Raw genomic sequence first — 26,225 nt, 5'->3', positions numbered from 1 at the left:
GTGGGCAGCTAGGTCAACAAGTAGGATCAGCAGCGAGATCCAGCTTCCTAAGAGGAGTTCATGCTATTGGGTACATGAAAAGCCTCCACAAACTGCCATTATGGCCACTCCATTCAAGGGCCTATCGTATAAGCACTGTGGTGGCTGAGAACATAAGTTGCTCTGTCTGATAAGACAGGTTGGTTGTTTAATGCCTTCTCTTCAGTGGATGCTCTGTGGTGGGCATAACATTAGGCAAAAGGATCCAGAGAGTTTGTGATTACTCCCAAAGTTCCATTCATATGGCTCTTCCTCAAACTCCCTTGTTTCCAAGATTTTATTTTGCTCTTCGAAGCCCCTGAGCAACCATCTAAGCCCTGTGACTGCCAGGGGTAGGGGCTCAGGTCCATGTTTATCCACACTTCAGGTAATTTTCCCCTCTATACAAATGAATGGCCAACTGCACTGCTTATAGCCCCTCCCACTGGAAGGATTTCTTCATCACTTTTTGTCAAGGTTACCACTGAGTGTGGCTGTATGGTGGTGACAGTCCGTTTTTTTATTAGCACCAATATGTTGAGCTGACTCATTTGTGAACTGAGCCTCATTTTCTACCTTTTCTCTCAGTTGTCATGAGGAATCCCTCATGATGTCATATAGATCATTTGAGGAAGAGACAACAGTGCAATTGAGACAGATGAGTGGAATTCTGGGTGTGTTTCTGATATTAACACACCTCTTTCTGAAATGACCTCTGGACTTCTTCAGATATGATCTGAATGTACTATTTTACTATTTGAAAGAATGCCGGTTTATTACCTTGACTGTATGACTCATTGGATTTGATAGTATTTATCTTGTGTTCTGAAACTCTGGTCACGTACTCATTCAATATCCTGTGGTCAGGCACTCAGGCTCTTCCAAAGCTCTTTTTCAAACATCAAGTACTTCTCTGCTACAAAAGTCCTGCCACTAGTCCACAACCCTGCAGAATCCACAATGTGTCTCTCATATTAGGCCTTTCTAGGGGCTCCACAAAGCATCTGTATCCACAATGGATAGCTCCAGCATCATGGGATCTGTTGGGCCACATGGCCTGAATAGCAGAGCAGATCACACAACACTCTGGGTCTTCTGCTGAACTCCTCCTTCCTCGACATTCTAGAGACCATATAATCCCTAAGAACCTTGTTGATGTGACAGAGCCCTGAATTTGTGTGGCATTTCCCTTCTGGCATGTATCTGTCTAAGGAATACAGAGTATTTGCTATTTCCCAGACTGAAAGTCTAATTAGCATGATATTACCAACATAGTGGACAAATATGATGTTTTATGAAATAGCAACGTGATCTGGCACAATTCATCCCATAACTGGCAACTTAGATCACATTGAGATTTTAATGTTCTCTTCTGTATTTACTTTTTTTCCATGGGTGTCCCCCGACTGCAATTTCTTAACTTTTATGACTTAAAATACTGTCTGATGAATGGTTTCTAAGCAATGGTTCAAATTTTTTGATAATTTTCTGAGATGTTAACTTTTTGGTGTTTTACATCCCTCCAAGTCCAAACAAACCATTACTGAGCAAAAGTGAAACTGCCTGGTTTTCTACTTCCTCATTCTGCTTCTTCACTGCAGATCTCACACACCCTCCGAGGAGTCGGCCAGAGAACCTCACAGCTTAACTGCTTGGTTTTCTAAAAAGATCTTACAGTCTTATTTCTCGGGCCCATCAGGAAAGGATTAAGAAAACAAAGGCTGAAATCAACTGCTTCAACTTTCTGATATAAAAAGAGAAGGTTTTCAGGAAAATCCTGGTAAGTTACAGAATCAGTAAACCTTTATATTTTCTGCTGATGGGATGGCTATTTTTTAAAATCCCAGCTGTACTTTTTATATAAATACTTGTGTTGGCACATAAATGATTGCTTGTAAAAATGTTGAAAGTAATTATAACTATTAATAGATTAAGTATGTATCGACATATTTAACTGAGGCTAACTTTGTAAATGCTCCTCTAGAAAGAAATGTACTGTTAAGTGTACTTGGAGTGGTGAGAACTTTACGGTCCTACAGGGCAGTAGGAAAGACAACAGAAACAATGCAAAGTTCAGGAATGTAAGCGTTAAAGACTGTAAAGGAACCTGTGGTCACGTGCAACTATGTGAAATTCTGTCTAATGTAACTTAAGGTATTACTAGAAGCTTTACATTTAATCAAAGATAACACTCCCCAAAGGCTATTTTTCTTTGTAAGAAGTCTCTTCACATTCTTTTCTCCCCGCCCCGCAATCTGGTTAGAAACTGAAAATGGAAACTTAACCAGGAAATGAAACTTAACTTGCATTGTGTGTGGTTTCGTTTCTTCCGACCAGCAGAGGGCGTTGTGTAGCCCTCCCTGGCCAGCGTCAGGATCCTTCAGAGCCTCTCTCTGACGATCAGTTCTGAGTCCTACTGAACAAAACTGCTGCGGGCATAGATATCTGGGGTCCTTTGAGGCCCCCCTGAGATGAGGGTGGGTGGGCACCAACACTTGACCCTATGCGCTCCGATAATTTGGCACTTCTTGTTCAGCACCTAAAGAGAGAAAACTGGAGTAGTTGCTGAAGGATGGCATCCTGTAGCTCCTTTGCTAATAATTAATGTTATTACTGATAAGATTTGTGTTCACAGTTGTTTCAAAACAGGAAGATGAGGGCTCCCAGGAAGCCAGTGTTATGTCAAGTCAGTCTTAAAATTTGTCCACACCAGTCATTTTGATCTTTGCTGAACTCCAACAGTACATATGTGGATGCTCTTATAACCGATAAGGTATAAATGATTTTAAAAGCATTATTGAATATAATAAGTTCAAATTATTCTACGTTCAGAACTGCTGTCATGAGAGGAGAGGGAGATTGAGAATCTTTTGACATTATAACAGGTCCGAGATACTACTAAGGGGTTTAGTATATCATATTAAGACAAGGTATTGCCGGTTTTTCCATTTGACAGGAGAAAAGACTCCAGATTTGGGGAATAAATGTCTGTGACCTTATCTGAGAATAGTGTTTCTATCTCCCTGGTATCTACTAGCAGAAGCTGAAGTGAGAGGAAGCTGCCATCTCTTAGGCACTGGACACAGCACACAGTGAGTTGCTGGCTCTGTAGAGGCATAAAAGCTGTAAGAAGAAGGGATATACTTCAGAGGAAAATTTCTGGTGTGTTGCTTCATTTCTAGAATGTTTGGTCTTAGAAAATATATTTTTTAAATAAACTTTAAAAAAAGTAAAAGGAGTGCCTGGTTGGCTCACAGAAAAGCATGTGACTATTGATCTCGGGGTTGTGAGTTCGAGTCCCACATTGGGTGTAGAGATTATGAAAAAAATTTTTAAATAATAAACTTTAGAATGTTGTGCCTTGGTGAAATTGCTATAATCGCTGACTAAAACAAAAGAGAAAACCTTGAGTCTGTCCTCTCAGTCTTTAGGATATCCATAGACAGGGTGCATGGTTAAATTAGTGAAGGAGGACTCTGGCTAAGGGAAGTTTTGCAGCAGATCTGAGCAGAGTGTGTCTGTGGGAAGGGCGTAAGTCCCTCACCAGGAGATCAGCTTTCCAGAGCAAAGGGAGCAGATGAGAACAGCAGAGGTGCTGAGGCTCTGACACTGAGGACCCAGCAGAGAGAAAGAGACCTAGTCCAATCTGAGAAGTGACCTTATTTGGAAACTGTGAGTGATGCAGTGGAAATAATACCGGATATTATGAAACTAGGGTAGCTAGAAGTGCTGAAGGAGAAAACATACTTATTACTTTTCCTTTCCTTGTGACCAGGGGATAGAAGCTAGAATTAGTTCTGGCCCTAATGAGCAGCTTAGTAAGCAGATATTCCTAGATTTCTGTGTGGGATTCAAGCCGAGTGAAAGCACTACCCTAGTGAAATGAGCAGTCCTATGGTCCTTGGACCCACAGACATAGCTAACTCAAGAGCTGCCAAAAAGTCATCATTTTAAACTACTCTGAGAAAATGTTATTTACTCAACAAATTTTTGTTAAAAGGTACTCTGCGCTAAGCACTGTAAAATAGTGCCAGGTAAAAACTCCTGGTCCTCATGAAGGACACAGAAATAATGGGTGGGCAGAAAAAGAAACAAGACAAATAGGTACAAGTATGTGGACTACTTCATTATGATAAATCCTAATATATATATTTAAAGAAAAACAGAAGAAGAACAGGGAATACTGGAGATGGAATAAAGTTTTCAGCAAGCTGGCTACCAGGCCTCAGTAAGAAGGTGAGATGTGATTAAAGACCCGAGCAAAGGGAGGGAGTGCGCCCTGCAGGTATCTTAGAATACTCCATGGAGTCGAAGCAAGCACAATGCCAGAAGCAGAAGTAGATTCTTCCTGCAAGAAACAAGAAGGGACTGGACTAGCTTTAGAAAGAGAAATGAAAATAAGATGTAGTTATCAGAAGGGGAACAGGGTGCTGGGTCATGTGAGGCCTTAGAGTGTATAATAAAGAGCTCAGCGCTCACTCTGAGTCTAATGGAAAGTCACTGGAGGAATTGAACAGAATATTGGCACATGATTTACATTTGAACAGGGTCACTCTGGCTGCTATTTTGAGACACCCCAGCAGGATCAACAACAGCAGGAGGGAAACAGGTGAGGGAGCTGTGCGGGTCATCCAGGAGAGGGGGGGGGGGGTCTTAGGTGGATTGGTAGCCATGGAGATGGTGGCTGGTGGTCAGATGCCATAAAAGTGTTTTAGAGAGACAACCTACAGGCTTTGCTCCACATTGAATGTGGAATGTGGAAGAAGAGAAATAGAATGCCTGCAACAAATTTTTGGAGTTTTGTTAAATGTATTCAAAGTATTTAAATACAGGAGGAGATGCCATCTTGCTGGAGGATGTTCTTTTCATTATTCTTTCAAATCTTGTACATGTTTGACTTTTCACAATAGGAAGTTGGGGGGGAATCTGTCTCATAAAGAGGTCCTAAGCAACAATCCGATCAATTCCATTTTCATTTTCTTTGATATCATTTTGTTTTTTGATGTAACAGATTCTCAACAAAAAGCAAAACTGGAAAAGGACCAGATCTGTTCTGCCTACATCTTTATTTCCTCACAGACGCTTTCCAGGACATGACTCGCAAATTTTCAAGAAAAGACAACTAATCTAACAGCTTGAGATCAAAGTACCTCATAAAGAACTATTTCAAGTTGCTGATATAAAAAGTAAGTTTTCAGAAAAGCCTTAGTGAGTTTCTAATCATTAAAGATATGTTTCATCCATTTTCTTTAAAAGCTATCTTTAAAAACTAAGTCTAAAAAGTAGAGTAGAACTTTGAAAATGAATATATTTTCAAGTGTACATGAGCTATTTCTAATGAAATGATTCTAAAAGGAATGAGAAATACTCCTGTTAGCACACATATATATCGCAAGATGTAACTTGCACTAGCTTCAGAATTCTTTATAAAAATGTTTTTAACATTTATTTTTGAGAGACAGAGCGTGAGCAGGGGAGGGGGAGAGAGAGAGGGAAACACAGAATGTGAAGCAGGCTCCAGGCTCTGAGCTGTCAGCACAGAGCCCAACATGGGTTTCAAACTCACAAACTGTGAGATCATGATCTGAGTAGAAGTCAGATGCTTCACCCACTAAGCCACCCAGGTGCTCCTGCAGAACTTTTTAGGGGCACCTGGGCGGCTCAGTGGGTTAAGCATCCAGCTTTGGCTTAGGTCATGATCTTACGGTTTGTGGGTTCAAGCCCCGTGTCGGGCTCTGTGCTGACAGCTAGCTCAGAGCCTGGAGCCTGTTTCAGATTCTGTGTCTCCCTCTCTCTCTGACCCTCCCCTACTCATGCTGTCTCTGTCTCTCAAAAAATAAATTAAAAAACAGAAAAAAAAACCCAGAAACTTTCCAACAATCATGGTGCAGAGTGTTTCTGGAAATGGAACTCTCCAGAGATGAGTCTAGAAAGACCTACTGCTGATCAGAGAATCAGGAATTGAAGCATACCAACCTGTGTAGAAAATAGCAGCCATGTGCAGCTACGGCAAACCCTGTCCTGTATACCTCAAGATGATATCAAAAGTTAAAGGTTAGACCCATTAAGTTTAGTTATTTTTTTTTAATATTTATTTACTTAAGTAATCTCTACACTCAACATGGGGCTTGAATCCATGACCCCAAGATCAAGAGTTGCACACTCTTCTGACTGATCCAGCCAGGCATCCCTAATCATTTTATTTAAGGCTTTCTTTCACAACTAGCTGTACAAAGACTATGGGAGGAAATATATCATTTTATCATGCACTTCCAGAACATGTAACTAACTTGCTTGGCAGTTTCAACTGCTGGTCTCCAACTGTGAGCATTCTTTCCTAGAGGCAAAGATACCTGTGGACTGCTGAGACCCAGCTTCCTGAGGACAGGGGTGGGCACTACTGCTTGCCCTAAAAGCTGTTTGGTTTGATCCTTCCTAATCACCCCCAAAGTGAGAAAATAAAACTCCTCAAGAGTGGGTCCTGGGGGCACCTGGGTGGCTCAGTTGGTTAAGTGTCGGACTCTTGATTTCAGCTCAGGCCATGTCTCACAGTTTGTGAGATCAAGTCCCATGTCGGGCTCTGTGCTGACTGTGGAGCCTGCTTGGGATTCTCTCTCTTTCTCTCTCTCTCCCTCTAGAAAGAGAGAAAGAGAAAAAGAGAGAAAGAGAGAGAGAGAGAGAGAAAGAAAGAAAGAAAGAAAAAGAAAGAAAGAAAGAAAACAAGGAAGAAAGAAAGAGAGAGAGAGAGAGAGAAAGAAAGAAAGAAAGAAAGAAAGAAAAAGAAAGAAAGAAAGAAGGAGGGAGGAAAGGAGGGAGGGAGGAAGGAAGGAAGGGAGAAAGAAAGAGAGAAAGAAAGAGATGGGTCCTGAAATCGAGTACTCATAAGGAGAACTCTGGGATTCAAAAGTTTCCCAGAACAGAATACAGGAGATAAGGTAGAGGTCTTCTCCCCAGTTCCAAACAGAGCAACACCTTTATCCATTTTAGAACTTTAAGGTTTTATGTGCTTTTCTTTTGAAGAAGCAGAACAAGAGCAAACAACAACCAGGACAACAGTAGTTCTGTTCCATGCTCCTAAACAATGAAAACAGGTTAGCTGAGAGGAGACATAATCAATCACGACAGTGTTTTCCTGATCATAACCCCTCCCCTTTATTTATACTATGTAACTGCTTGTTATACATAAAGGTCCCTCATATTTAAAAAATATGCCAACACTCCAGGATGTAAATCTAATCAGATAATGTTCATGAAATGACTTTGTCAGCCTCAGAACAATGAAATATATTAAAGTTCTTCATAAATATAAACAAATCCTCACCCAAAACAAGGTTGAAAACACAATGGGCCAAAGAATTATACCAAAGCATTATTAAAGCATTTTTGCCCAAATCAATGGTCCCCTTGAATTAAATACATGATCTAAATATGGATCATAGACTATATAGGATGCTTGTATAATTGACAGAGTGCAAACTCATGTGAAAGGGTTACCAGATAGATAGCAACTTCAAATCATTATGTATCTTCTCAGCTCCCACCATAGTAGTGGGCAGCCGAAAAATTTTTTAATGTTATAAAGGGTCTTCATCTTTGAACAGTGGGGAATTTGTGAGATAAAGTAGAGATTAAAAACAGATCTGGAGAGGACAGATGCACTTCCAATTTGAGAAGAGTGCTCCCATCTCCCTGTGATTTCTGGCAGAATTCAAACAATAAAGGAGAAGATGTCTCCCTAGCAGGTAACCCAAAGGCCAGCCCGTCCACACCCCCACATTACACACGGACACACACTCCTTTATGTAGAGTGCTGGAGTCTTCTGGGATTGCTATACTCACTGGCTAAATCAGAAGAGAAAATCTAGAGCTTTTCCTTACAATATTTGGGGTACTCAGAGGAGGGGTGAGAAAGGACTCTAAGAGAAGATATTGCCACAGACCTAGACAGAGCACATCTGTGGAGAATGACAAGGGCATCTCCCAAAAGAGATGCTCAGAGATACGCAGATCTCTTCACCAGAGCAAGGAGTTATGGGCGGTCCATTCAAAGAACAGAAACTAAAATAGAATGTATGGACCTAGTAAAAGAAGAAAAGTCAAAAGCAGTACAGGGGTAGATGTGGTTTTCGGAGCTCAGAGAAGCTCTCTTCTGATTGTTTCAGTTTCCTAGGTGCCATAGGAGGCAGGACTACAGCAAAAAGAGACGATGGTGAGGAGGTGCTGGAGTTGATGAGCTAGAAGAATGTGGGAAATAGCCAGTTAGGACAGTGAGAGAGTGAATACAGAAGGGAGGCAGCATGGTAGCTCAGAGCATTAAGAGCCTACTGGAGGACAGTGGTCATGATTTTAAAGTGAGACCCAATGTAGGGGCATTGTCCAGCCCTGTTCCACGGAGCTGACAAAGACAGAGAACAAGAAGAAGGAGGAGAGAGCAAGTGATTATAATGAATGAACAAAAAAATCAAGCTAGTTACAAAGGAGAGGCAGTAAGGAGATGCGGGAGAGAGGTACTTGAATCTGAGATGCTGGAAGGCTTGTAGTCATTAGTGATTCTATTAGTTGGCTCGGGCTGCTATAACAAAGTACCACAAACAGAGTGGCTTAAACCACAGAAATGTATTGTCACAATTCTGAAGGCTAGAAGTCTTCGAGATCAAGATGTTGGCGAGGTTGTTTCCTGCAGAGGGCTGTAAATGGGAATGCCCTGCCTTGCGTCTAGCTTCTGGTGGTTTGCTGGCAATCTCTGGCATTCCTTGACTTATAGATCACCCCAATCCCTTCTTTTTTCTGCACACGGTGTTCTCCATGTGTGTGCGTGTGTGCCTCTGTGTCTGAATTTCCCCTTCCTATAAAGAGATCAGTCATACTGAATTAGGGCCCACTCTAATGGCTTCATGTTTTTTAAAATTTATAATAGCTTATTGTCAAATTGATTTTCATATAACACTCAGTGCTTCTCCCCACAAGTGCCCCCCTCCATGACCATCACCCCCTTCCCCTTCCCCCTTCAGTCCTTGGTTCATTTTCAGTATTCAATAGTCTCTCATGATTTGTGTCCCTCTCTCTCCCCAACTCTCCTTCCCCCTTCCCCTTCCCCATGGTCCTCTGTTAGGTTTCTCCTGTTAGACCTATGAGTGCAAACATATGGTATCTGTCCTTCTCCGCCTGACTTATTTCGGTTAGCATGACTCCCTCGAGGTCCATCCACTTTGCTACAAATGGCCAGATTTCATTATTTCTCATTGCCATGAAATGGCTTCATGTTAACATCTGCAATGACCCTATGTCCAAAAGGGCTGCTTTCTCAGGAAGTGGGGCTAGGACTTTGTCACATCAACCTAAACATGTCAGGAGGCAATAATTAAGCAAGAGTGTCTATTTAGGATCAAAAATTGTACTTTGGGGAACATAGATTTAGGTAGCAACCCACATAGTGTCCCACCAAGAAAAGTCAGGAGATTTTAAGGCAAAAAGGCAATGCTCATATACATAATGTTGCTTACAAAGAATTTTTGATTGGGCCATCTCAGTCAGTTAAGGATCCGAGTTAAGTTCAGCTCATAATCTCACAGTTTGTGGATTCAAACCCCACATTGGGCTCTGTGCTGACAGCTCCAAACCTGGAACCTGCTTTGGATTCTGTGTCTCCATCTCTCTCTGACTCTCCCCTGCTCGCTCATGCTCTCTCTCTCAAAAGTTAACAAATATTAAAAACATTTTTAAAGGAGTGCATGAGTGGCTCAGTCAGTTAAGTGTCTGACTTTGGCCCAGGTCATGATCTCGCAGTTCTTGAGTTCCAGCCCTACTGAGCTGTGCTGACAGCTCAGAGTGTGGTGCCTACTTCAGATTCTATGTCTCCCTCTCTCTCTGTCCCTCCCCAGTCACGCTCTGTTTCTCTCTCTTTCTCTCTCAAAAATAAACATTAGAAAAATTAATGTTAAGAAAAGAATTTTTTATTGGTTTTGGTGGCAGAAAGCTAATCTTGACTGAATGTAACTGATTGCTAAGGCAATCACTAAGTAAAACCTCTTCCTAGCAAGTAGCAAATTTGGGCTGAGTCATTGAAATATTTTTGAGTTGGCCAGGTTTAAAAGTTCATGGTTCCACCAGTGAGGTCATGTATATGGCCCATCTCCTTAATGGCTCCATTTTAAAACCCCTTGACGTAAATGACTTCCTTTCATTTCATCTATCACAAACACATACATTTTGGGAGGGGGTGGTTATAATTCAACCCATAACAGTTATGATAAGTCAATGATGTGACTCTAAGAGTGGTGTTGGAGGTAGGTCAAGATCATTAGACAAGAGGCAGTCAAGAGGGAGAAAGGCCAGTGTACTGAAGGATCATTTGAGCCACCAAAAATTGTGACGAGAAGTGTCTGAGGGCATGAGTGCCTCTTCTCGTCAGCTGCCTGAAGAAAAGGGGGTCAAAATATATTAAAATATATAAACAGCAAGTGTTCGGCAAATTCTTAAAGTATGAAACATTTTCAGACTAAATTTAAAAGTACTACAATAGGGACACCTGAGTGGCTCCATTGGTTAAATGTCAACTTCGGCTCAGGTCATGGTCCCGTGGTTCATGAGTTTGGGCCCCTTATCAGGTTGTCTGCTGAGAGCACAGAGCCCGCTTTGGATCCTCTCTCTCTGCCTCACTTCCCCCACCCACCCTCTCTCAAAAATAAAAACTTTTTAAAAAGTTTAAATATAATACAGTAGTCATGTTTTTTATTCAACTTTTCCTCCAAAGTGACCTCAAAAAATCTTTCATTAGGTATATGATTACTAATAACTGCTTCTACTGGTGTTTGTAAACAGGTAAGGCAGGACCACTCCCTTCAGTCTTATCTGAAATGACACTTAGGCCCTCTGCAGAGGAAGCAGGAGGACCGGGGATGAGTCTCCAGGCTCCAGGACGTGTAGAGTCATCTCCTGGTCAGTAATTCCCTCTGCGTAGGAATTCTCTTTGGCAGACCCAGTACTTGGATCTGGGAGCAGGAGCAGGGATAGTCCCCTGCCGAGGACCACCACATGCATCTCCTTAGACCTTGTAGATAGGACTTTGGAAGTCCCACCAGGTGGACTTCACTCCCTTCACTCTGCCTGCCTCTCACCCTACTCCCAAGCCCCGCTTTAACTTCACCTGCCCAAGGTCCCCACTTTCCTCGTAGGGACATTCCTCTCTTCCTCACAGATCCCAGTGCTTTGCCCCCTATTGTGTCTTGCACAAAGCATGATCACAACTTGTTATTATAAATCTTTTTCAATGTATGTGCTTGTGGCTTTTTTTTTTCTTTTTTAAGTTTGCTCCATTGGACTATAAGTACTATGAAAAACTTCACATCTCTTTTGGCTACCCCTATTTTTCTTGAGCATGATGCCTGATAGGTGCTCGATAAAAATTTGTCAAGTAAATAAGCAAATGATATTTATCTCTGGTTGTGATATGTGTGCTAATTCTTATGGAATCTCTAACACCTCTTGGATCTGTAAAGTGTATGGAATTGATCAACTGAAATATGTTTATAATGTTCATTGTGCCAGTAGCTCAAAGTTCTTCTAATTGACTCAGGACTAGGTGTGTCCTGCAGACTGAAGGTGAAATGAAATCATATGGTATTTGTCTTTCTCTGACTGACATATTTCACTTTGCATAATACTGTCTAGTTCCATTTGCATTGTTACAAATGGAAAGATTTCATTTTTTATGGCTGAGTAATATTTCATTGTATATATACCACTTCTTTATCCATTCATCATTTGATATATACTTGAGCTGTTTCCATAGTTTGGCTATTGTAGATAAAGTTGCTATAAATATTGGGGTGCATTTACCTCTTTGAATTTTTTTTAAAAAATTTTAACATACTTTATTTCTGGAATTACAGTACATAGGATATCTCTTATTTTATTTTTTTAATAGTTTATTGTCAAATTGGTTTCCATATAACACCCAGTGCTTCTCCCCACAAGTGCCCCCAACCATGACCATCACCCCCTCCCTCCCTCCCCCTCCCCTTTCAGTCCATGGTTCGTTTTCAATATTCAGTAGTCTCCCTTGATCTGTGTCCCTCACTCTCCCCCGCTCTCTTTCCCCCTTCCTCCCCCCATGGTCCCCTGCCAGGTCTCTCCTGTTAGACCTATGAATGCAAACATATGGTATCTATCCTTCTCTGCCTGACTTATTTCACTTAGCATGACACCCTCAAGGTCCATCCACTTTGCTACAAATGGCCATATTTCATTCTTTGAGTAAATACCTAGTAATCCAGTTGCTGGGTTGTAGAGTAGTTCTATTTTTACCTTTTTGAGGAACATCTATACTGTTCTCCAGAGTGGCTGCATCAATGTGCATTCCCACCAACAGTGCAGGATGGTTCCCATTACTCCATATCCTTGCCAAAACCTATTGTTACTTGTGTTGTTAATTTTAGCCATTTTGACAGGTGTGAGGGGATATCTCACTGTAGTTTTGATTTGTATCTCCTGATTATCAATAATGTTGAGCATCTGTTCATATGTCTGTTGGCCATCTGGAACATCTTCTTTGGAAAACTATCTATTCATATCTTTTGTCCATTTTAACTAGATTATTCATTTTTGGGGTGTTGAGTTCAATGAAGTTCTTTATAGATTTTGGATACTAACCTTTATTGGATGTCACTTGCAAATATCTTCTCCCATTCCATATGTTTTTTATTATTTTGTTGATCATTTCCTTTGCTGTGCAGAAGCTTTTTATTTTGATGTAGTCCCAATAGTTTATTTTTGCTTTTGTTTCCCTTGCCTCAGGAGATGTATATAGAAAGAAGTTGCTATGGCCAATGTCTAAGAAATTACTGCCTGTGTTTTCCTCCAGAATTTTTATGGTTTCAGGTTTCACCTTTAGGTCTTTAATCTATTTTGAATTTTGTGTGTGTGTGCAAAAAAGAGGTCCAGCTTAATTCTTTTGCACATGGCTGTCCAGTTTTCCCAGCACCATTTATTCAGGAGATTTTTTCCCACTGGATATTCTTTCCTGCTTTTTTTTTTTTTTTTTGAAGATCAACTGACCATATAATTATGGGGTTATTTCTGGATTTTCCATTCCATTCCATTGATCTAGATGTCTATTTTTATACCAGTACCATACTGTTTTGATCACTATAGTTTTGTAATATAACTTGAAGTCCAGAATTGTGATGCCTCCAGCTTTGCTTTTTCTTTTTCAACATTGTTTTGGCTATTCGGGGCCTTTTGTGGTTCCATACACATTTTTTTTTAATTTGAGAGACAGAGAGCATGAAACTGGGGGAGCAGGGCGGGGTGGGGGGAGAGAGAGAATGAATCTCAAGCAAGCTTCACACTCAGCATGAAGCCCAACATGGGGCTCAATCCACAACCTAGGGATCATGACCTGAGCCAATATTAAGAGTTGTATGTTCAGCTGACTGAGCACAAGGCATCCCAGTTCCATACAAATTTTAAGATTATTTGTTCTTTTCCTGTGAAAAAGTGCTGTTGATATTTTGATAGAAATTGCATTAAATGTGTAGATTGCTTTGGGTTGTATAGACATTTCAACAATGTTTGTTCCTCCTGTCCATGAACATGGAATGTCTTTCCTTTTTCTTTTTTCTTTCTTTCTTTTTTTTTTTTGTATCACCTTTGATTTCTTTCATTAGTGCTTTTCAATTTTCAGAGGACAGTTTTTTTCTACCTGTTTGGTTAGGTTTATTCCTAGGTATCTTACTGTTTTGTTGCAATTATAAATGGGATTGATTTTCTCTTTTTGCTGCTTCATTATTGCTGTATAGAAATGCAACATATTTTTGTACATTGATTTTGTATTCTGCAACTTTACTGAATTCATTTATCAGTTCTAGAAGTTTTTTGGTGAAGTCTTTCAGGTTTCTGTATAGAGTATCATGTCTTATGAAAATAGTGAAAGTCTTACTTCTTTCTTACAGATTTGGATGCCTTTTATTTCTTTACATTATCTAATTCTTGTTGCTAGGACTTCTAGTAGTATGTTAAATAACGTGGTGAGAGTGGCCAACCCTGTCTTGTTCTTGACTGTAGAGAAAAAGCTCTCAGTTTTTCCCCATTGAGGATGCTTTTAGCTGTGGGGTTTTCATATACAGCTTTTATTATGTTGAAGTATGTTCCCTCTAACCCTACTTTGTTAAGGTTTTTATCATGAATGGATGTTGTACCTTGTACCAAACAACTACTTTTGTGCATCTACTGAAATGATCATATGGTTCTTATCCATTCTTTTATTAATGTGGTATATCACATCGATTGATTTGCAAATATTGTACCACCTCACAACCCAGGAATAAATTCCACTTGATCATGGTGAATGATTTGTGTCCTTTCTCTTTTCTTTTTGATAAGTCTGGCTATAGGTTTATTTTATTTATTAATTTTATTAATTTTTCATAGAACAGCTCCTGATTTCATTGATCCGTTTATTGTTTTTTAAGTTTCTGTATCATTTATTTCTGCTCTAGTCTTTATTATTTCTTTCCTTCTGACAGCTTTAGGCTTTGTTTGTTCTATTTCTAGCTGCTTTAGGTGTAAAATTAGGTTGTTTATTTGAGATTTTTCTTGCTTCTTGAGGTAAGCCTGTATTGTATATACTTCCCTCTTGCTGCATTCCAAAGTCTGTTTGAGATTTTATTTTCATTTGTTTCCATGTATTTTTCGATTTTTTTTTACTTCCTGGTTGACCCATTCATTGTTTACTAGCATGTTGTTTAGCCTCCATGTATTTGTGATCTTTTGAATTTTTTTCTTGTAGTTGACTTCTAGTTTCATGGTGTCGTGGTCAGAAAAAGTGTGTAATATGATTTCAATCTTTTTGTATTTGTTGAGACCTGTTTTGTGACCTAATATGTGATCTATTCTGGAGGATGTCTTGTAAGTACTTGAAAGAATGTGTATTCTGCTGATTTGGGTTAATTTCTGGGATATTTAGGATGATTTTACAGTTATCTAGTTGTGTTCATGAGACATGATGAGCCTAGGGTCCTCCTACTCCGCTGCCATCTTCCTCTCCTTTCTTATTGTAATTTTGACTTATAGTTCCCTGATGATAAGTGATATGAGCATCTTTTCATATGTCTGTTAGCCATCTGTATGTCTTCTTTGGAAAAATGTCTTTCCATTTTTAATTGGATTATTTGCTTTTTTTGTAATGACTCATATAAGTTCTTTATATATATTTGGATATGAACCCATTATCAAATATGTCATTTGCAAATATCTCCTACCATTCAGTAGGTTGTCTTTTAGTTTTGTTGATTGTTTCCTTTGCTATACAAAGCTTTTTATTTTGATGGAGTCCCAATAGTTAAGTTTTGCTTTTGTTTCACTTGCCTCAGGAGATATGTCTAGAAAAAAGTTGCCACATAGACTGAAATAGTTTTAACAAATTTTAAAACTCATACTATTTTTCTTAACTAATTTCAGTCAGGCCAGGCCAGTATGAACTATAGCTAACTCTTTTGGTATCTCTGAGAGCCACGAGAACTAGTCAGTCAAATTGATTTCCCTAATATTTTGCTACCAGATCTCTTTCTGCCTTGGTGACCTAACAGCCTGAGTTCCAAAAGACAGTAGGTGATGAGGTAGCTGATTGCTTCATTACTATGTAACAAAGATGGTCATCTTCCTAGTTGAGAAAGGAGTTTCTGTTCCCTAACCTACCTCCACTTATCTGGTTTTCTATTTTAAAGTTTCTTTGCAATACTCAGCTATGGGAATCAATGCCTTGTTATTTAAAATTCTGTTTTAAATTACAAATAACGTCGGTGTACTTGGGTGGCTCAGTCAGGCGAGGTTCCAACTTTGGCTCAGGTCATGATCATGTGGTTCATGAGTTCCAGCCCCACACCAGGCTCTGTGCTGACAGACCCAGGCCTGAAGCTTGCTACAGATTCTGTGTTTCCCTCTCTCCCTCTCTGCCCCTCGCCCACTCACACTCTGTCTCTCTCTCTCTCTGAAATATAAATTTAAAAAATTTCTTTAAGTTAAAAAAACCCAACGTTCACCAGGTTAAGCCTAAAAGGGAAAATTACTATATGGATAAAGGTGTATGTCACCCTAATTGGAAGCTACTGCTCATTTCACAATCACAAGTATAATCATCTAGGAAACAAGGGCACTAGTTGGGACTACAAAACACTAAAAATATGTATCAACCAGTTTTAAGAGTCATCTTTGAACAATATTTTATATATGTTGTTTATATAAAATTATATACATAATTGACTATGTAATTTTAATGGTAAATCATAAGACTAAAATGCCTATCATATTACTTTTTCCAAGGAAAAAACTGCAAGCTTGAAATGAGTGAAACAGTAAATCTACCTGAAACGACCAACAACTGGACCAAAGAGCATGTGAAACAGTGGGTAACCGGAGACCTTAAGATCGATGAGAAATATGGGCAGATTCTGCTCAATGAAGAAGTAACTGGATTAGTCTTGCAAGAATTAACTGAGATGGACCTTAGAGAAATGGGGCTACCACGGGGTCCAGCACTTTTGATAAAACGTAGGTATAACAGATTGAATAATAGGTACCCTGAAAGTAACAATCAGGATTCTGGACAATTAGATCATACACAACCATCCCAACAAGAACACCCCAAAAAGTCACAACAGATGAAGAAGGAAGATGAAACACCAGTGTTACCCAATTTTAATCATGATCTCAGAGAGACCAGAGATACCAAAAAACAAGAATCAGTTCTTACGAAAGAAGATGCATTAAATGAAGGAGCAACCACAGAAGACCAAAATCAGGATAGGCTAAAAACTGAACAGTTGACTTGTATGCCATATCCTTTTGATCAGTTCCATAATAGCCAACGTTACGTAGAACACAGTATTCTACAACCTGAAACTGGCCCACTCAATCTCATAGACCCAATCCATGAGTTTAAAGCCCTCACAAATACAGAAGCAGCCACAGAAAGAGACATTAAGATGAAATTTAGCAATGAAGTCTTCCGATTTGCATCAGCTTGTATGAATTCACGCACCAATGGCACCATCCATTTTGGAGTCAAGAACAAACCCCATGGACAAATTGTTGGTGTGAAAGTCACCAGTAAAGATGCCTTCATTGATCACTTCAATATAACGATCAAACAATACTTTGAAGATGAGGTCAATGCAGCCAAGAAGTGCATTCGGGAACCAAGGTTTGTGGAAGTTCTACTGCAGAACAATATGCCATCTGACAGATTTGTCATAGAAGTAGATGTTATTCCAAAACACTCTGTATGTGAAGAAAAGTATTTCTTAATTAGGATGCAAAATTGTAAAAATGAAACATGGAAACCAAATCAAGATCTTTCACTGTTTATGAGAGATGGGGCCAGCTCTAAGGATATCCTGGCCAATGCCAAGCAAAGGGATATAGTTCAGAAAGAATTTTTACAAAATTTAAAGTCGCTAGCAGCATCTAGAAAAGAGGCTGAAGAAGAATATGAGATGAAGGCAAGTAAGAAGGAGAGTGAAGGACAAAAGCTTGTCAAACTTCTCATAGGCAACCGAGACTCACTGGATAATTCATATTACAACTGGTACATTCTCGTAACAAATAAATGCCATCCAAACCAAACAAGTAACTTAGATTTTCTAAAGGAAATGAAATTGTTTGCTGTGTTGGAGTTTGATCCTGAATCTGTGAGCAAGGGGGTGGCCAAAGCTTACAAAAAAAGCCGAGTAGCAAATCTTCACTTTCCAAATCAGTTTGAAGAAAAGACAAATAACATAAGGGAGAAAATTTCTAGTTTGAATCTTTATCAGCAGCCCAGCTGGATCTTCTGCAATGGCAGATCAGACTTGAAAAATGAGAGCCATAGGCCTCTAGAACCACACTTATGGCACAGAGAAAGGGCTTCTGAGGTCAGGAAGCTGATTTTATTTCTCACAGATGAAAATATCATGACAAGAGGGAAATTTTTGGTAGTGTTTCTATTACTCTCTCCTGTGGAAAGCCCTGTAGATCCTCTCATTGAAACTTTCTGTGCTTTCTACCAAGCTCTCAAAGGAATGGAAAATATATTGTGTATCTGTGTAAACTCACAGATTTATCAACGATGGAAAGATCTGCTACAAACAAGACTGACAATGGCAGATGAATTAACAAACCACAGTATTTCCACTTTAAATTTAGAACTGATAAACAGTACTATTCTTAAACTAAAACCAGTAACTCAGTCATCAAGAAGATTTTTGCCTTCCCATGGATTGTCTTCCGTTATCTTAGAGAAAAAGGAAGAGGATATCTTGACTGCACTGGAAATTCTCTGTGAAAATGAGTGTAAAGACACAGACATAGAGAAAGATAAAGCTAAATTCCAAGAATTTAAGACCTCAAAAGAGGAGCACTTTTATCGAGGTGGCAAAGTGTCCTGGTGGAACTTCTACTTTTCCTCTGAAAACTATTCTTCAGCTTTTGTCAAAAGGGATAGTTATGAAAATCTTATAGATCTGATACAGTGCTGGGCAGATTCTCCTAAACCAGTATTTGCAAAAATTATCAATCTTTATCATCATCCAGGCTGTGGGGGTACTACATTAGCTATGAATGTCCTCTGGGACCTAAAGAAAAACTTTAGATGTGCTGTGTTAAAAAACAAAACAACTGATTTTGCAGAAATTGTAGAACAAGTGACCAAACTGATTACCTATAAGGCAACCAGCCATGAAGACTACTTTCCTGTACTTCTCCTTGTGGATGATTTTGAAGACCAGGAAAATGTTTATGTCCTACAGAATGCCATTGGTTCCATTTTAGCAGAGAAGGGCTTGAGATATGAAAAAACACTGGTAATTATCCTCAACTGCATGAGATCCCAGAATCCTGATGAGACTGCAAAATTAGCAGACAGTGTTGCACTAACCTACCAACTTTCTCCCAAGGAACAAAGAGCTTTTGAGGCTAAACTGGAAGAAATTGAAAAGGAACACAAGAACTGTGAAAACTTTTATTCCTTCATGATCATGAAAAGCAGTTTTGACAAAGAGTACATAAAAAATGTAGTCAGGAATATCCTAAAAGGACAGAATGTTGACAGCAAGGAAGCACAACTCCTCTCTTTCCTGGCTCTACTCAACTCTTATGTTATTGATTCTACAATTTCAGTGTCACAATGTGAAATATTTTTGGGAATCATATACACTAGTATACCCTGGGAACCTGAAAGCCTAGAGGACAAGATGGGAACCTATTCTACACTTCTAATAAACACAGAAGTTGCAGATTTTGGGAGATACACAGGTGTGCGCATCATTCATCCTTTGATTGCCATTTTCTGTCTGAAAGAACTGGAAGAAAGCTATAACTTGACTAAATGTCAAATTGCATTGAAGATCTTAAATGAGAATTTGTTCTATGATTCTGGAATAGGAAGAGAAAAATTTCAACATGACATGCAAACTCTTCTGCTTACAAGACAGCGCAAGGAGTATGGAGATGAAACAGACACTTTGTTTGCCCCATTAATTGAAGCTTTAAAGAACGAGGAAATTGAAAAGGTCTTGGTGGCAGGGACTACTCGATTCCCACAAAATGCATTCATTTGTCAGGCCTTAGCAAGATATTTCTACATTAAAGAAAAGAATTTTAATATGGCTCTGGATTGGGCAAATCAGGCCAAGAAGAAAGCATCTAAAAATTCCTATATCTCAGATACACTTGGTCAAGTCTACAAAAGTCAAATCAAATGGTGGTTGGATGAAAAGAGGAACTCCAATGATATTACTGTTAATGATCTAACATATCTCCTGGAAGCTGCTGAAAATGCCTCAAGAGCTTTCAAAAAATCCCAAGAGCAAACTGAGAGGAAAGGCTGTGAAACAGACACCTGGCCACCACAGAAGTTGCAAAGAAAATATGACACATACAACACAGCCTGTTTTTTGGGTGAAATAGAAGTTGGCCTTTACACTATTCAGATTCTCCAGCTCACACCCTATTTCCTCAAAGGAAATGAATTATCTAAAAAAGCTATGGTAGAATTTTTATCAGGAAAGGGAATTACTCCCGTAAATCCAAAATGTGAATATTATTTGGCTCTTAGCAAGTTCACACCCTACTTACAAAATTTACAATCAGATTTGAAAAGGTGCTTTGACTTTCTTGATGATTATATCATTCTTTTGAAAATGAGGAATGCCCAAAAAGAAATAGTAGAAATCTCATTAAGAAAAAAACTCACTCGTTGTTTCAGGAAATACATGGATCTTTTCTGCCATTTGGATCTCAGTCCATTACAGAACAAAGAGAGTTACTTTCTCCAAGAAGAGAAATGCAGGAAAGGTTTAGAAGCTTTGAAAGCAGATAGGTTTTCTGGACTCCTGGAATATCTTAATCCTAATCACAAAGATGCTGCAACCAATATGGAAAATATAGTAAACCAATATTCTTTCCTACTGAAGCAAACCCCAAATAAACGGCTGACAAAGGACAAACTAAATTTCATTTTAGCCAACATTATTCTTAACTGTCTAAAACCCCACTCCAAATTTATTCAGCCACTTACCACACTGAAAAAACAGCTCCGAGAAGTGTTGCAAGTCATAGGACTAAGCCATCAATATCCAGACCCTTATTTTTTGGCCTGCCTTCTGTTCTGGCCAGACAACCAAGAGCTAGATGAAGATTCCAAACTAATGGAAAAGTATGTTTCATCCTTAAACAGAACCTTCAAGAGACAGTACAGGAGTATGTGCAGGTCCAAGCAGGCAAGCACACTTTTTTATCTGGGGAAGAAGAAGGGTCTCCACAGTCTTGTTCACAAGGCCGAGATAGAGCAATACTTCAGTAAAGCACAAAACATAAATTCTCTTGGGCAGAGTGGTGATGTTAGGAAAAAAAATGAAGTCAAAGACCTCCTGTGTCGTCTAATTGGTCAGGCTGAAGGCAAGCTAATCTTTATGGAATATGGAACAGAGAAAAAAATTAAAATACCAGTAACACCTGTTTATTCAGGTCCACTCAGAAGTGGTGGGAACATAGAAAGAGTGTTCTTCTATCTAGGATTTTCCATGGAAGGCCCTCTGGCATATGACATAGAAGTAATTTAAGAAGACATATTAACTCAAATATGTTTATTCATCTCTGTCTATGATTTTATTTCCTCTCTCCATTCCCATGGCATTTTAATAACATTATTGGCTTGTCTGCAATCATAGATTCTGTGTTTGTCTCCCTGAATGTATTACAAAGCTTTTTGAAGACATTACATGTATCTCTACAGAGTTTGGTACACAGCACAGTTGACTGTTCAGTGTTTGAAATATACATTCTCAGACTTATACTCAGTTGGTATCCACTAGTCACATCATAACTGTCTATAGATCAATAAAATCTGTTTTAATTATATCCCTCTTATGAATATTCTGAATTGTGAATTATTTATTCACCATGAAAGTAGAGATTTAAATAAGATGAATATGAAAGAAAAAGCCCCTCCTCAGTTTTTGGAAATCAGATCCAGAGATCCACACCAGACTGCCACCTACCTCATCTTGGTATCATCTTGGTATGGAAGGTAAATATTTTGTTCTCCTCTTCCATCTACCTTTCCACCATCCATATAAATACACTGTTCCTCATACCCCTTGCCCTTCTCCCAACTTCCTGCCTTAGGTGGGGAAAGAGAACAGAAAACAAAGTAGTCACAAACCTCAACTCCCTTTGCCCTCTTGCTCCCATTTACAGATAAATCTGTTTCTATGGCCATTCTTGCTTCCTGTCAACATAGTCTTATCTCCATTTGTTCTTTAGAGCCCATCTCCCCTGGCTTCTTTTTTCCATTCACTGCCCTCTTTTCTCTTTGGACTTCTCAACCTATGCTATATACACACTGTCCTCTCTGTCAAATATTCCCTTATTTTTATCCAACATTTTCCATATGACTATTCTGATTTGTCTATCACAATTCAGTTTGAATCAACTTCACCAGGAAGTCTTCCCTGACCCTAGAGCCCCTGCCTGATTAGATGACTTCCTCGTGGCAATATGTGTTCCTAACTTTCCAGTGCCAGGAATGCGATCCTAGAAGCTTGTCCATAGACTTAAACCAAGCAGAACAGCCTCAAACAGCATTCCAGAGCTTGGATTTTAAGATATCCATTGCCTATAAAGTAAAACACGTGGTAATATAGATTAAATCAAATACTTAACAAATCTATGTTTATTTATCTACTTCTTCATATCTCCTTAAAACATACATTAGATATTCCAGATTGTAAAACCAAACCAATTCCTCTTGTCATCTAGATATCTGTTCCCCATCAGGGTTCTTTTTACTAGTATTTCTGTGAATCTCTGGAAAATGTTCACATGGTCTACAAACATGTCCCTGTTGCTAGAAGCCACATCTGCTGATCTTGCTCCAAACTGCAGGCTCCCTTTTCTGCAGTCCATCTGGTAGCACACTCCTCCTAGTGTCCACACACTGGACATAGACTGGACCCTCAAACCTTCATAGTGCTAAAAAATTTAGCAACACTTAACTAGCGGCTTGACATAAGAGAAAAAAGTTCTAATAGAAGGAAGAAAAACTGTTAAGTATTCCTGTTATCCATGAATACCCTCAGAGTTCATAGGCCCAGATCCTTTACAAGGTTTTTGGGGGTCTTCTCTTTTCTCAACCCACCTTCAACAGCCACATCAGAGGGTGGCTCTTGCTCAGCTCTCCCACCTGACACAGCCCCTAAACATGAAGCATTAACTTAGTGATCAAGTTAGGGCACCTGGGTGCCTCAGTCAGTTAAGCATCCAACTTTGGCTCAGGTCATGATCTCACAGTCCATGGGTTTGAGCCCCACATCGGGCTCTGTACTGACAGCTCAGAGCCTGAAGCCTGCCTCAGAGTCTGTGTCTCCCTCTCTCTCTGTCCCTCCCCTGTTCACTCTCTGTCTCTCACACAGATAAAGACGCATAAAAAAATTTGACTTAGAGATCAGGCTACCAATCCTCTGAGGTCCCTGGAAAGAATTCTGTTTTTTCTGAAAAGATATATAATATGCAGATATGTCACTCACTCTCAAGGAGGACAGAATTTTACATCATCATGCAGAGAAGTTCAACTCCCTATATCAGAACAGATTCTTTGTTTTACTCTTCTAGAGTCAAAGAGCCCTTAATTAAAATGCTTTTCCCACAACAAATGCCTACTCTTCCCTCAAAGGTGAATTTGTGTTCTATCTGCAGAAAATCATGAACATTTATAGTAGCTTTAAATTCTAGTTTACTCTATTTCTACCATCTATATTTCAAATATATTGGGATCCAATTTTTGCTCAGAGACATCCATTAAAAATAAAAACACTAATTTTAAATGAATTCTTTCCTTCAAATGCCCTCCTTTTTTATACCCTTTTTTTTAAAGTTACTATCAGGGAAAACTGAGAGTAAAAATTTTAAAAAATTGTTGGATTTTTTTTAACTGAGCATTTATCAGTTTGTGATACTCCACACTTCCTCAGCTCTCTACTCACGAGGACTCAGTGCCTTCACCTCATCTCCTGCTTGCTCAGGGTTCCACCCAGTTTATAAATCACTAGCCCTACCCACACAGATAAACTAACTCACAACTAATAGTGCAGCAAATTCTTGCCCCAGTGGCCTTCTTACTTGGAAAGATGACACCAAAACAGCCAGTGATTAACCAAGACAGCCAAGGGGACGGGCTTACAACGCGAGCCTGACGGTGCAAGGTGTTCCTCCAGTTGGTGTCTATAGGTGAGTCAGAGCCCTGGGTTCCCCATTGGTTTGTCTTTTATAGTTGGCACATATATATTTAATCAAAGTGAAGCAGAATCTTAAACAACGTAAAGAAAACTCTGAGTTATAAACTTAGAAACTATGTTTACACCCTTGGGTTTATATCTATTTTTACTATGAATTTGTAGTTGATCCAAGTCAAGTTATCTGCTGATTTTAATCTCAATATGCCAATTTGCAAAGTTATCTTACTGGGGTTTTATGAAAAATTTGTAAGGATTTCAGGTTATATTTTTTTCTATATGAGTGTGCTTATATTTTTGCTATGGCTATAATTCTATCTATAGTAAAAATGAACAGTAAGTAAAATGCAAAGTAAAGAAAATGATGATTATTGTTAAACTAATCCAGTACTTGGAACTTAAGTCAAACTTGAATTGAATGGAGTTAAGTAATTTGTTCTTTTTATATACAATTAAACAAGTGTAGCTTTCCATTCCTCTCAAAGATAATGTTTCTCAAACATTGGAAGTTGTTTCACATCCCTCCAGTTTTTTTTTTCAGTGTCATTATTTATCCTTATCATTTTATTTTATATATTTTTTCATCATGATAAATGTACTCTTTAATCCCCACCCCCTATTCCTCCCATCCTTTCATCCACTTCCCATCTGGTAACCATCAGTTTGTTCTCTGTAGTTAAGAGTCTGTTTCTCTCTGTCTCTCTCTCTCTGTTTCTCTCATTCTCCCTTTACTCATTTTGTTTCCTGGTTTCCTCATTTGTAAGATGAGGAACATAAACTGTACAAGTATTTGGTCAGGATTAAACTGGACTGCTTAAGTCACATGTCTGGCACATATGTGCAACCATCAGCACTACCAACTTTAGAACAGGCTCATCATCCCAAAAGAAACCTTGTACCCAGTAGCATTCAATCACCATTTATTCCTCCCCTAGCCATTGTCAACCACTAATCTTCTCTCTGTCTCTGTCTCTGAATGGATTTACCTGATCTGGACATTTCATGTAAATGGAGTCATATAACATATGAGTTGCCTGTGTGTGTGTGTGTGTGTGTGTGTGTGTGTGTGTGTGTGAATGGCTTCTTTCACTTTGCAAGTTTTCAAGGTTCATCCATGTTGTATCAGATATTAGTACTTCATTCCTTTTTATTGTCAAATAAAATTCCGTTGTATAGATATACAACATTCTATTTATCCAATCATGAAAGACAACTTATTTTTATGAATCACCAAATGAATAATGTTTTATTGATCTAAGATGGGTTTGTTTTACCAAGTTTGCTTAGTCTTCTTGAATTTTTTTTTTAAGTAGAGACTTGAACTCACAACCCTGAGATCAAGACCTGAGCTGAGATTAAGAGTCACATGCTTAACTGACTGAGCCACCCAGGTGCCCAGGGCCATCTTGAATTGAAATACTAGCTATCTTTGTCACTCCTTGTCAGTCTTTGGTTAAAGGAACTTACTAACTCAGTGATACTCTAATTCAAGCCCTTTCCCCTAATCATACAACCTTAGTGTTCTCACGCTGTATTGTTAACCTCTTTTCCACTACTCATCTTCACAAGTAAGGATGTTGCAGTATATCAGCTTATATTTTTTAAATAGAAACAATATTTCCCCAATATTTGAAAAACTATCATATTGAGAACAAGGAACTAAACTGTTAGATGAAAACAAAAACAAACCCCAAAAACCTGTAGTTCATTACTCATACCCATGTTAAATATGAGCTGAAAAAAATTATACCCCATGATATTTTTTCAGATAATTTAAAATGTTTTATATTTTCATTCTTATTTTTGAGAGAAAATATTATTTCTGAGTATCAAATATGTATGAGTGATCTGAGAGGCAGAATGTATTTAAACATGGTGGACTTGCACAGAGCACTGTGAGGCCAAATTACATTATCTCATGTGGGGTGGATAAAATGCTGACACTTTGGATCACCAAATCCCTTGGGGAACAATCATTCTATTTTCCAATATAAGCTATATTTTCCATATTTCCTCAAAACACAGGACTAGATAAGCAAAGAGACTGGATTAGAGAAAATTAAATTTACATTAAGCTTGGTATCACTCTAAAGGGATTACTGTTATATTAGTTTGGAAATACCCATAATATGAAATAAACAATGTGGGATTTATAATCACGTGAATTGTACTTAAAGTTACCAAACAGACTCTTAACAAAGGGATATGTAACAAGCAAGAAGAAAAAAAAAATAAGTAAGCTCTACACCTATCATGGAGCCCAACACGGGGCTTGAACTCATTCCTGAGATCAACATCTGAGTTGAGATCAATAGTCAGCTGCCTACCCGACTGAGCTACCCAGGAGCCCCAAGAAGAAAGAAATTTTTAAAGAGAAGTTTTCTGCTTAAAACTGAATAATCCTTGGGTAAATAAAGCATATCTATATGCTCTGCGTCTAAC

The 26,225-nt window shown here is 38.9% G+C and overlaps 1 protein-coding gene across 7 annotated transcripts; it reads left to right on the top strand.

Annotated features, from left to right (window-relative positions):
• The first annotated feature begins 1,614 nt into the window (after window positions 1–1,614).
• Window positions 1,615–21,420, top strand: SAMD9L (sterile alpha motif domain containing 9 like). 7 transcript variants are annotated; one of them, XM_029929120.1, is made up of 5 exons: window positions 1,615–1,798; window positions 3,059–3,110; window positions 5,030–5,204; window positions 10,840–10,956; window positions 16,339–21,420. In XM_029929120.1, exons 4-5 carry the CDS (start codon window positions 10,875–10,877, stop codon window positions 21,111–21,113), a joined length of 4,857 nt encoding a protein of 1,618 aa, XP_029784980.1. In that variant the 5' UTR covers window positions 1,615–1,798; window positions 3,059–3,110; window positions 5,030–5,204; window positions 10,840–10,874; the 3' UTR covers window positions 21,114–21,420. The 7 variants fall into 7 exon arrangements, 6 of the variants coding, with proteins under 6 accessions (XP_029784980.1, XP_029784971.1, XP_029784964.1 ...); XM_029929111.1 differs by having other exon boundaries at window positions 3,056–3,110; XM_029929104.1 differs by having other exon boundaries at window positions 3,056–3,180.
• The last annotated feature ends 4,805 nt before the right edge of the window (window positions 21,421–26,225 follow it).

Source organism: Suricata suricatta, chromosome 2 (assembly GCF_006229205.1).
Source record: "Suricata suricatta isolate VVHF042 chromosome 2, meerkat_22Aug2017_6uvM2_HiC, whole genome shotgun sequence".
NCBI classification, from domain to species: Eukaryota; Metazoa; Chordata; class Mammalia; order Carnivora; family Herpestidae; genus Suricata; species Suricata suricatta.
Note: the sequence above shows the minus strand (reverse complement) of the source record. Positions and strands in the feature narration are given on the sequence as shown.